The sequence below is a fragment of the Mus pahari genome, chromosome 2 (genome assembly GCF_900095145.1).
Source record: "Mus pahari chromosome 2, PAHARI_EIJ_v1.1, whole genome shotgun sequence".
NCBI classification, from domain to species: Eukaryota; Metazoa; Chordata; class Mammalia; order Rodentia; family Muridae; genus Mus; species Mus pahari.
Window position 1 is genome coordinate 73,735,171 of NC_034591.1, and position 11,472 is coordinate 73,746,642.

Here is an 11,472-nt window from a genome sequence, read left to right on the forward strand (position 1 = left end):
GCCTGCCTCTGCCTCCTGAGTGCTGGGATTAAAGGTGTGCACCACCACGCCCGGCTTTAAGCCCTGATTCTAATGGATAAAGAAACAGAGACGTAGGCTGAGTGCTGTCCTTCCAAATTCTCACATTGTAATCTGAAATCCCAATAACCAAGACTGTGGTCTTAATTGGGTCTGGGGTCTTTACAGAGGTGATTCAAATATGAACGCAATTTGGCCAGCAGGCCCAGTCCTTAAGATGAGTGGCCTTCTAAGAAGGTGGGACAGACCATCTCAGAGGGAAGCCCTGAGGACAGGAAAGGTCAGAGAGAGGCCTTGGACTAGCCAACCCAAGCCAACCCTTGGCCATGCCCTTCCAGACTCCAGAAGGGAGAAGATGAGTCTGAATCCATCAAGCCACCCAAGTCTTAGTGCTTTGTCACAGTAGCCTAGGAAACTCATATAGCCAGGTGCCTTGCCTAAAGCGACACAGCTGCTGCATGGAGGAGCTGGGACAAGATTGTTCTGTGACTCCGAGAGCTGTGTTCTGGACAGCCCCACAGCAGAGGTGCAGGGGTGAGATTTAACTAATCCTTTATGCCTACCTCAGGTTGTGTTTGGATGTCTGGGGTTGCCCAGCACTCCTGTTCCCTTAAGCCCTGACAGGTTCTGAGCCACAGGACACCCTCCCCCTCCCAAGTCCTCTTTCCATGCTGTTTCTGTGATCCAGTCCTTTGGAAGTCCGGGGAGGGAGGGCGGGGCCCTCGAAATGACTCCCTAGCGCTATCAACTCTGCCTTTGGCAGCGATTCCCCTCACTGTGTGAGTCAGCTTCCAGAAACCTCAGAGGGTCAGAGCCCAGAGACTGGCCGCTGTTTCACAGGGCCATACTGGGGTGATGCCTGTAGCCACGGCAACCAGAGATGTTTTTACACCTTCTGCTAGTCTTTCCTTTTGACCGAGTTTGAAAGCAGAAGGACCATCCTCTCTCTAGGCTCCTGAACACACCAGTCTAGTTGATTTTTTTTTCCAGGTGTCCAGGCAGGGACAGTGAGCAAGATGAGGTTTTCTGGCCAAATTCCTGTCATTGATCAAGAGCCCACTGTTGTAATGGAGAAGGACACTACGCAAGGACCCCAATGAAGAGACCGAACTGGGCCTTACAGCCAGGGCTCTGTGTGCTGCTTTGCTTAAGCTCCAGGGCTCCCCTCAGGTCCCAGGATGACTGCGGGGTGGGGTGGGATGGAGTGGGGGTGGGCAAGCATGCATACCTGAGAGATTCCGAGTTGGGGTCCTGTGGCAGTACTGCTCCAAAAGTGTCCACAGGGGCTGGTCCTGGGGTGCCTGGCTTGGCTGGGCCACCTAGGGGGAGCAGAGGTGATGGTTACTGGCCAAGGCCCCAGTTATGTCTCTCACTCTGTTACCTTTCTTACAGAGAGAGGGACAGCTCAGCAGGGAGATGCTCAATTCCCCTTGGAAAGCAGTGCTCCTGCCTCTCCTGGAACCCCACAAGGGCTGGGGAAGTAGTCAAGGAAGGGAAGCCTTTGAGACAGGAGTCTACCCCTTCCCTCAGCCCCAAAAGGTGGATGGGATATGCCAATCTAGTGCCCTGTCCTCTGTCACTAAAGCTCCCGGCAAATGCTTCCAGATGGCCTTCTGTGTGTTAGGTCCTGTGGTGAATTTAAGTGTCCCAGGCAAGGTAGATGTATCCTAAGCTTAGAGGAAGAGCAGAGGCGGGAAAGGCAGGCTGCAGTCTAGCTTTCCTGTCCCAGATCAATGGGAGAGACATAAAGGTTAATATATGGGAGAGATATATATTGGAGGGCTTCCTGTAAGAGGGGGAGTTGTATGATGATGAAAGAATGAGTGGAAAAGAAAGAAAGGACCACAGTGCCAGCTCAGACACTCACTAAGGAGCAGATGACAGTAAAATCTAACCCAAAAGGCAAAGCCATCTCGGATCCTGTCTTTCAGGAAAGTCCTCAGAGTAATTGCTGGGCACAGTGGATAAAACAGGTGTGAGCATGTCTGCCCTGGGTGGGGCATCTTCTGGAGTAGTGGCATGGAAAAGGACATGATGAAATGGGTTTTGACATGTGAGTAGGAGTTTGCTTAGCTGATAAAGGTCTCTGCTTAAATGGGGAGCACAGCATCTGCAAAGGCAGAAAAAGTGGGGGGTGGGTGGGGGGGGGGAAATGACGTAAGGCTGGATTGGAGCAAAGTCCTCTAAAATCCTAACCCTGTCTACAGCTCCTCCCAAGACTGTGCTTCTCTTACCCTGTACTAGTGTGTGTGTGTGTGTGTGTGTGTGTGTGTGTGTGTGTGTGTCTGCAATAGCATGCGTGTGCTTGCTAGTGTGTGTGAGTCTGCAATAGCATGCATGTGCTCAATAGTGCGTGTGTGTCTGCAAAAGCATGCATGTGCTCATTAGTGTGTGTGTCTGCAGCTCACTAGTGTGTGTGTGTCTGCAATAGCATGCATGTGCTCGCTAGTGTGTGTGTCTGCAATAGCATGCATGTGCTCACTAGTGTGTGTGTCTGCAATAGCATGCATGTGCTCACTAGTGTGTGTGTGTCTGCAATAGCATGCATGTGCTCACTAGTGTGTGTGTATGTCTGCAATAGCATGCATGTGCTCACTATTGTGTGTGTGCCTGTGTGTGTCTGCAATAGCATGCATGTGCTCACTAGTGTGTGTCTGTGTGCATCTGCAATCGCATGCACGTGCTCACTAGTGTGTGTGTGTGTGTGTGTGTGTGTGTGTGTGCGCGCGCGCTTCTGGGTTCCTCTCAGCCCTGTCACTTTTGATTCTGAAGCTGCAGAAGGCATTGTTCCCTTAGCAGGCAGTTGTCTTTCTCTTGCTTGACAGGATTTCTTTCCTGGACAGCTGGGCCCATTTTCCCCAGGATGTCCCCACAGGCTGAAGCCCTCAAACATCACATTTAGTCTATTCTTTGGCTAGATCTGGAGGCTGAACACTCGGTTTCCCCGTGCTGGCTTAAAGCTGCTGATTAGTGACCCCATCACTCAGATGTCGAGCTAGTGCCCACGTGGCTTACTGGAACTTTGCTGGCAACCTTGGGTGCTCAGGGACATTTGTATATGCATGTGCGTGCACAAACACACATACTCTAAGGGACATCCTGAGCTGTCAACCTTAAAGCTCTTGCTCAATGCCTCCAGGATGTACGGGGGCCAGGGGCTCTGTGCACGGGCTCTGGACACTGCCTGGAACTCCTTTACACCAGCCTCCTAGGTGTCATGAAGACACTGCTTGCTCAGTAGGAGGACTGCCACCAAGTGCCTAGGGGAGCTTCCAGGCCAGACCCTCTGCTGCGTAGTCATCTCTTGTCTTCATGGACGCTGGGCTCTTGAAGGCATGACCTCTGCATCCCTCTCTGGGCTCATCCTTCAATACCACATGATGAATATATGTCCTGTCTTGTCAAGGCTACGGGACACCAGCACTTAGAGCTGAGACTTAGAGCTGAGCCCTAAAGGGAGATGAGTGGGAAGGCAGCAGAGTGGGTAAGGGAGAGGTGCATAGCCCCTCTGTCATCCCATTGCAGGGTGTGTGTGTGTGTGTGTGTGTGTGTGTGTGTGTGTGTGTGTGTGAGAGAGAGAGAGAGAGAGAGAGAGAGAGAGAGAGAGAGAGAGAGAGAGAGAGAGAGAGAGAGAGAGAGAGATGGCAAGTCCTTCCTGGAGGGGCAGGCTTCCAGGGAACCCCAGACCACTCAGACCAAGGAAGCACACATCACCTTGTCTCAGATGCCTGGGCCTGGGCTGTACCAGCTGTGGCTGAGCAAAGCCCATTGCCGAGGGTGGGCACAGTAGCACTGTGCTCAGTATAGGGGAGCATTGCTCCATCTTGGACAAGAAGAGCTGCTCAGAGTGGGCTTTGGAATCTTCGCATACTCTGGCTCTGTCTCAGACTCTATCTCTCCAAACTCCTCTTTCCATAGGTCCAGAAGTTGGCGTAGCCCAGAATCTTCTTTTACTCTCCCACCTACCCACCCAATATCTGCCTGATTCCATTGGACTTGGCTCAAGCACACGGCACACCCTTTGGGTACCTATTTTGAGCAGAACCCCTGGTGGCCAATGAGACAGTAGGGAGGTAGGGAAAGGGCATCATGTGGGTAGTATGACAGCCTTCAGAGAGCCCCACAATCAGCCTTCTAGGGGACAATGTTTCTGTACAGCACGGCCTTGATGAAGTCACCGAACCTCTCCGAGGCCAGTCTTCTCATCTCTTCAGTGGACACGGAGTTCCTGAAGACATGACCTCTACCTTCCTCCCCAAGCTCAGCCTTCAGGAGTGCACAGTGAATGACTGTCTGGTCAAGACATTCAAGGCTCTGGGAAGTATGAACTGAGAGCTGAGTCCAAAAGGGAGATGAGATGAAGTATCAGGGTGAACAGTAAGAAGAGGAATGACCCCATGAAGCAAATGAACAAAGGCTCAAGGCAGCCAGCAGAACCCGGTTTGGGGACATTGTTGGGGGATGGGAGGATGCTCGTGAGAGGAGGCCACAGACCAGCAGAACCCTGTTTTAGGGGGACTGTTGAGACGGTAGGAGGCAGTGGGAGAGAGACAGTTTCTTGTGTGATGCTTGTTGTGTGCTGGGCACTGCTCTAAACTGAGACCAGAAGACAGCTCATTTGCTCCCTGCCACAGCTTCTGAGAGCTGTGAATAACCCCACTTCACAGGAGCCAAGGCCACACAGCGGGTAAGAGCCCAGGGCAAGATTCCAGCCCAGGGAACCTGACGAGCTACGCGTATGACTGATTGGTCTTGTTACGCAGAGAAAGGCTGGTGTTAGGTAAGCATGGGAAGGCGAGATTTACAGAGGCCAGTAGGACCCCAGCCCACACGTGGCACTCAGAAGGCCCTCGCCAGCCACAGAAGAGCAGAGTGGATGGTGGGGAGACCTCACAGGGATCTGGGTCACGGGAGGCAGGGGCAGCCAGCAGGTCAGAGGTCCAAGCAGGGAAATGGGAAATTTACATTGTGATGTTGGGATATAGAACAGTGCCTCTGGCCTTGATCCCTGGTTCACTCACACGGAGCCCCTGAAACCCTTGCGGTCATCAGAGTGGCAGATGTGCTGTTTCTTTCTAATGAGGTGGCTCTCGGAGCTCCTGGAGTCATGATGAGGAGTGGAACTTTCAGACATGTTGCCAGGTAGAAATGGGTGGGGCTCGTGTGGCCGTGTGAATATGAATATGAACTCATGTATTTGAATGTTCAGCCACCAGGAGTGGGACCCTCTGACATGATTCAAATATGTGTCCTTGTTGGAAGAAGTGTGTCGCTGGCGGGGTGGGCTTTGAGGTTCTCTTGTTCTCAGCCTGTGGATCAGGGTGGAGCTCTCAGCTACTGCTCCAGTGCCGTGCGTTCTGCTGTGCTCCCCGCCATGATGATAATGGACTAACCCTCTGAAACTGTAAGTCAGCCCCCAATGAAACGCTTTCTTTTATAAGAGTTGCCTTGGTTTATGGTGTCTCTTCACAGCAACCGAACACTGGCTAAGACAGACTGCCTTCGCAACCCCCGTGCTGACGGTCTGTCTCATCTGTGGAATTCGGTCTCCATGACACACTGAAAGACTTGTAGCTTGGCTGTGAAGTCAGGGACTCCACCCTACCCCACCTCTTCTCACTGTGTCTTTTCTCCCTTCTTCCATGTCAACTGGTATCTGGACCAGATGTTTCCTTGAGATCTTTCTTGAGCTCTTCTAATCCAGTACTGAACTCCAAGAAGGGTCATGGGGGTCTGGGCTCCCCACAGGCTGAAGCCTGAGAGCCTGGAAATATGCAACTGTCCCCTGAGAGGTCCAGCTAAGCCCTCACTGAGGTGTCTATGCCTCTTCCATAGAGGCGGTGTCAGGGAGGAATGGAAATGCAGAAGTCCAGATGGACTCTGGGGAACTGGAGACCTCCGTAATGTGCAGAGAACAGCCTTGGTTTTCTGTGGCCATCACCCTCTCTTCTGATTGGCCAGCTTGGTATTGACTTCTACAATACCCTTGGATATCCTGGGACCAGAGAGCCACCCTCATCCTTACTCCTACCACGGGTGTCATATCACCGGTCAGGGCACACATCTGTGTCCAAAGTTCCTAACCATGACTTGGTATACAACAAGTGCTGGCTGAGTGATTGGATGGATGAATGGATGGATGGATGGATGGATGGATGGATGGATGGATGGATGGAGAGCCTTGTTACCCTGGTTAGTTAAGGTCAATACCACCCCCACCCAGTTCTTGGAACTCCAACTCTGAACTTCTGCTGTTCCTCAGATTGCCTTTGCTTTGATGTTTCCTAAGAGGTTAGCCAGCGTGGAGCCCACTCCCTGTCTTTACCCCCTAGAATGTTCCTTTATGGAAGAAGGCAGAAGAAGCCCTGGCAAGGAAGGAGATAGACAGGAGGCCATAGCCAAGGTTCCAGCTGTCCTTCTTCTCCCTGGGCCCTATCCAAGCAGGGCTTGTCCCCTAGGGCCAGTCAGGCACATAGGTGCCACCTCACAGGAGCCAGGGGGTCTGGCTGGACCTACTCCTCTTCCTGACTCTGGTGACAAGTTCCCTCTAAATTTAGGCCTCTGCCTAAGCCTGACAGATTTATGGACCTTGAGTCTTAGACGGGACCAGGAAGCAGCCCCTCCCTGCCTCTTCCCTCTGCTGTCCAAGGTCAGGAAAGGAACCAGGGAGGGAGAGCTCCTCCCACTGTCTGCCCCATTCAGTGTGTACTTTACCTCTGCTCAGGGAGGTGGTCAGGGAAGAGAAGGAGGATGGGGGGGTGGGGGAGGGCAGAGCAGGGAGGGCGAGGGAGGGGAGGAGAGAGAAGGAAGCAGGGGAGAAGGTAGGGGAGGGGACAAATGACAGAGATGTGAGGAGGAAGAGGGCCAGGACAAAGAGGAAGAGAAAGAGGAGTCCTGGGAGGAGAACAGGAAGGGGGCCATAAGAGAAGCAAATCAGGGTCCCATGGGGATTCAGGGGTGGGGACAGTAATGGAGCCATTCCTCCTGAGAATGACTACTGGACTGGACAAGCCACTGCTTTCTAGAGCATGAGGGGGGGGGGAGCAACCTTAATGGGAGACTCTCAATGCTCAAATTTAAGTTACAGGATGTGGTACCTCAAATGAAGACCCCAAGACATCAGAGGCCACTGGTAGGCTTCTCACCCCTGCAGTTCTGCTCCAGTGGGCTCTTCTTCCTAAGATGCCTTGATGTCTCCTTTCAAGTCCCAGTCTACCTCCCTAGGCCCTGGGGGAAGGGGTGTCTCTCACCTCACTCTGCTCTTTTCTCTGAGAGCTGGTAAGGTTTGGTTTTTTTTCCCTTCCATCCTGTCTTTCTTTCCCACCTGGGCCCCAGCCCTGAAGTGGAGGTTGGAGGGAGGAATTCCTTGCCTCTGTGTGGAGGGAGCTGGCCAGCAGGAGTCCCTAGCACAGGCCACTTGGTCTAAAAGCGGTCTCCGTTCTCTGTTCTCCATATTAATCAACTCATCTAGTGCCCACTCGGCCCAGTGGTAGTCACCCTTCTGACGGACAGCAACTGTCTGAATGTCCTAAAATTAGCCTGACAATAAAATCAAGGTTTTGTTAAGGTAATTACTTTTTTAGATGGCCTTGCCTTTCACCAGAGCAGTGGCCACGAGCCCTGACCTCCCCTCCCCTCCTCAGCTGACAGATGGAGATAAGAGGGCCTAAGGTCTAGGTTCCCTGTGTTGTCTTGAGGCTTCAAGCAGGGAAACACGTAGCACCTAGCTGGAGCCCTACATGCTATGCCCAGGCCAGCTGCCCAGAAAACCAAAGTCAGGATGCAGAGCAGACCATCCCCCTGATTCTGTAGTCCTAAGATGCCATCTTCAGAAGTTAGAATTTAGAATGGTCACACTAAACAACCCGGTGCCAATCAGATGAAGTAAAAGAGGAGGACGCTGAGCCATGCCGTCATTCTAGAGCAGCAAATTCAGGACATCCGAGTTCTGTGGAACTCAGTAGGCAGCGTCCTGCAGACAAATTGCTTCAGAAAAAAGAGAAATACTTAAACACTGACAAAATGGCAAAGCCAAAGAGACTAAATTAGCTGATTAGGTTAGAAAACACTCCAAATGGAGTTAAATTTTTGGTGGAAAGGCATTAGATGACAGAGCTTCTGGGAAATGGCCCTGGGTATACTGCACTCTGGGCAAGGGGTAGTGTGTGTGTGTGTGTGTGTGTGTGTGTGTGTGTGTGTGTGTGTTAATGGAGAAGGGTGGTATTAAAAAGCCAGGACTCAATTTTGGGAGAGGATGGAGTGGGTTAAGTCCAGTTTTCTACAGTTGTTTGAAGGCAGCCAGACTTCTCAGTGTCGCCTCCCTTTGCTGGGCTTTCTCTGGATGAAAACCAGCAAAGGGGCTGTAGGAGGTTGTCCTGAGACCTCCAGAGAAAGCTTCCCCAACCCAGGGAGAGGGGCTGGAACTGGCTGGGAGAGCCTGGGCTCCTGAAGCCCTTCCAGAGGGGCAGCTGACTGGAGGGAAGGCGGGTGGAGTGTTTTCATTTGCCGTGCTTGCTTGCAAGGCTGCAAGTGTTTCGGACTTGGCAGTTTCCCCAGAATTTGGAATATTTACGTGGACGGCACTGGCTGAAGTGAAGGGAACACCCACAATGCCAAAATTTTGAAATCCAAAATGGAAGATTTACTTAAAAACGTTAGGGGTTGTGGAACATGTCATCTAGTGTGCTCACCCTGTCTGGACCACTAGCCTGGGAAACCATCACACACCCTGGCGTGCAGGATGCACCGTTTCTCTGAGGCCTCCAGAGGCCCTGGAAGGTAAGTTGCAAGTCCGAGTTCAAAGACTGGCTACGCGCTCCAGGCTCTGGAGGAGGAATAGTCTCCTATCCTGGCCTCTCTCCTGGAAACCAGCCTCAGCCCTGCTCCAGTTTAGAGTTCTCCTCATGTGCCCGGGGTGCAGATCTCTTCCAGAGGCAAGGCCCCTAGGCCTTCACACACACACACACACACACACACACACACACACACACACACACCTGTGTTATTGATCTGCCTCTTCCCACCAGAATCCTCCACTTCCTGCCAGGGTCTCTCGCACCTCTTTACCTCTTTCTCTGGACCCAATTTACACCAGTTATAAGCACTGCTATTTCTCTGCTGCCCTTCCAGACAGAGCCCTTTCTGCCTGGGAATCCACCAGGCAGATGCCCAGGGTGGGCTTGCACGGCCCTGTCCTTACTCTGTGTGCTAAGTCCCCTTTGGAGCCACCACGCTCCCGCTGCTGCCTGGCTCTCAAGTTCCCGTTTCCCTGGGGGCTGAAATCTCAGAATAGTTGGCCAAGCACCCAGAAATCAATCCTATTACCAAGGAGGCCCAGGGCGAGGAAGGTTGAGCTTGGTGCGGGGGTGGGTCAGAAAGACCAAGGTGTATTTACTCTCCAGCTGCTGATACTCTCCAGCTGTTGACTTTGGGCAAGGTACTCATTTCTCTCTCAGGCTGGGGACCTTAGAGAAGTCAGAGATGGGCCTGGGCTGGCCCTGAAGCATGTTGAGTCTCATGGCCCATGCTTCAGTCTGGTACCCACTTCTGGCCCTAGCCAGGCCTCCAGCAGGACAGGGCCCTCATGTCCTTGCCCCTGGTACCCACCACTAGAGTTTTCTCCATGCAAGCAAAGCACCGTGCCTCAAGGGTTGACATGTGTCATCTCAGTTCTTCTCCAGGATAACCCTGTTGAGGGAGTATCTTTCTTTTCCTGATGAGGTAACTGAGGCTGTGTAAGTTCAAGGAGCCTGTCCAAGCTGGCAAAAGCCATTGTGGCGTGCCTCAGATAGCAGACGTTCACTGCGTGTTTAATGAATCAGTCCTAGCACATCTGGGGACAATGAAGTTTAAGATGCTGTCCCTGAGGTCACTCCAGGGCTCTGTCTCTTGGGATGATTTGAATCTTGGGATGATCTGAAGGTAGGTTTGTTTTGTTTTTTGGTTTTTTTGTTTTTGTTTTTGTTTTCATGAGAAGTGTAGTCTTAGGAAGGTAACCTTGCTCTCTGGGCCTCAGTTTCCCCACATGTAAAATGAAAAGACACTTGGCAGTCGATTGCTTCCATACCCTCTTCTTCAAATCTCCCTCTCCCTCTCCCTCTCTCACTGCCCACCGTCCTCCATACTAACTCCTCAGAGAGACTGCTTCTGGGTGAGGACCAGTAGAGGCAGGTTCTCTCCTGGCCCTCTCTGGTCATGGCTCATTTGATACTGGGGGTTCGTAGAGATGGAGACAGGCAGTGGTGGGTGAGGGGACGCTCTCTGTTGGAAAGGGTAGAGAACAGTAGCTGTGGGGGAGGGAGCTACAGGGGAGGCTTGGCAGCAGAGCATACCTAGAGAATTGTTAGAATATTGCTAGGCATAAAGGACAGTCCCACCCAGGATGGTGTCACCTCAGAGCCCCATGCTCAGCCTCACAGGCCTTCCTCGCTCATCCTGACTGATGTTAGTCTCCTTGCATCTTTTCCTATCCCATCTATGTATGAAACTCTTTCTCCTTTTCAGAGGCATAAACCCCCCAGTGCTACCCAGCTACCAAGTCACGAGACTCCCCTCCTTCCCTCTGTCATAGCCCCAGCACACCCACTTACCTGGAGCAGTGGGAGCAGAGAAAACAGGCAGAGGAGAAGCTGTGCACTGGGAAGAGAGCCTGGGGTCCCCATGGGATAGCAGATCTTGCCGTTAGCTCCAGGGGTGGGGACCAGAAGTGGCTGCTTCTGAAGGAGGTCTTTCCGGCCCCTCCCTTAGGCCTGTCCTACCCTGCCCGACCTACCCTCCAAGGTAAAGCCCTGGGCACCAGGGCATTCTTCACCCGCCTCCCCCAGGGTAGCAGTGACACCACCCCACAGTCCGGCTGCCTCCAGGTTATTTATAGCTGGCTCTGGGCAGCCACTTCTGCAGATGGCCAGGGGACAAACTCCAGTTCCCAGAGCAGGGCTTAGTGTGTATGGTCTTCCCGCCAGCATTGCTGGGGCTTTTGCTCCTCAGGGCCAGGAGCAACGAACAGAGGGGCAGGATGGGCCCTACAGGTTGGCTGAGACTACCGGGCCCAGGACTCCCCACTTGTTTGAGCAATCCCAGTTACCCAAGTTACTCTTCAAACTGGCCCACAAGCCTAGAGGAGCGTGGAGATCTGCACGTTGGTGTAGCACACGTGGGGGAGGCCTGGACAAAGGGGATGTGGGTGTGATCCAATCATGCACAACTCTTCTGTACGTTTGAAATTATATCAAAACAACAACAACAACAACAACAACAAACCAAAACAGTAAGACCGTGTGGGGGAGGGGAACTCCAAGGGATTTGGACTCCAGGGATGAAGATCCTGAGTCCCAGAACCGGGTGGGGCTGCGCATCCATGCTCTGAATGGTGACAGGTGCAGACCTTGGGAGCTCACAGGTTTTGCTCCTGACAAGTGGACCCATTGTGCAGGGGTTAAAAGCTTAAGCGGTGGC

At 52.6% G+C, this 11,472-nt stretch overlaps 1 protein-coding gene across 2 annotated transcripts in view; it reads right to left on the minus strand.

The window, feature by feature from the left end:
- The window catches only part of Crhr2 (corticotropin releasing hormone receptor 2), a 44,476-nt gene extending 33,626 nt beyond the window's left edge, over window positions 1–10,850 (minus strand). For both annotated transcript variants that reach the window (XM_021189989.1, XM_021189988.1), the window contains exons 1-2: window positions 10,608–10,850; window positions 1,247–1,337 (exon numbers count right to left, since the gene is read on the minus strand). In XM_021189989.1, coding sequence (XP_021045648.1) covers window positions 1,247–1,337; window positions 10,608–10,679 — 163 coding nt within the window. In that variant the 5' untranslated portion in view covers window positions 10,680–10,850. The remainder of the gene's footprint in view (window positions 1–1,246; window positions 1,338–10,607) is intronic.
- Window positions 10,851–11,472: the final 622 nt, after the last annotated feature.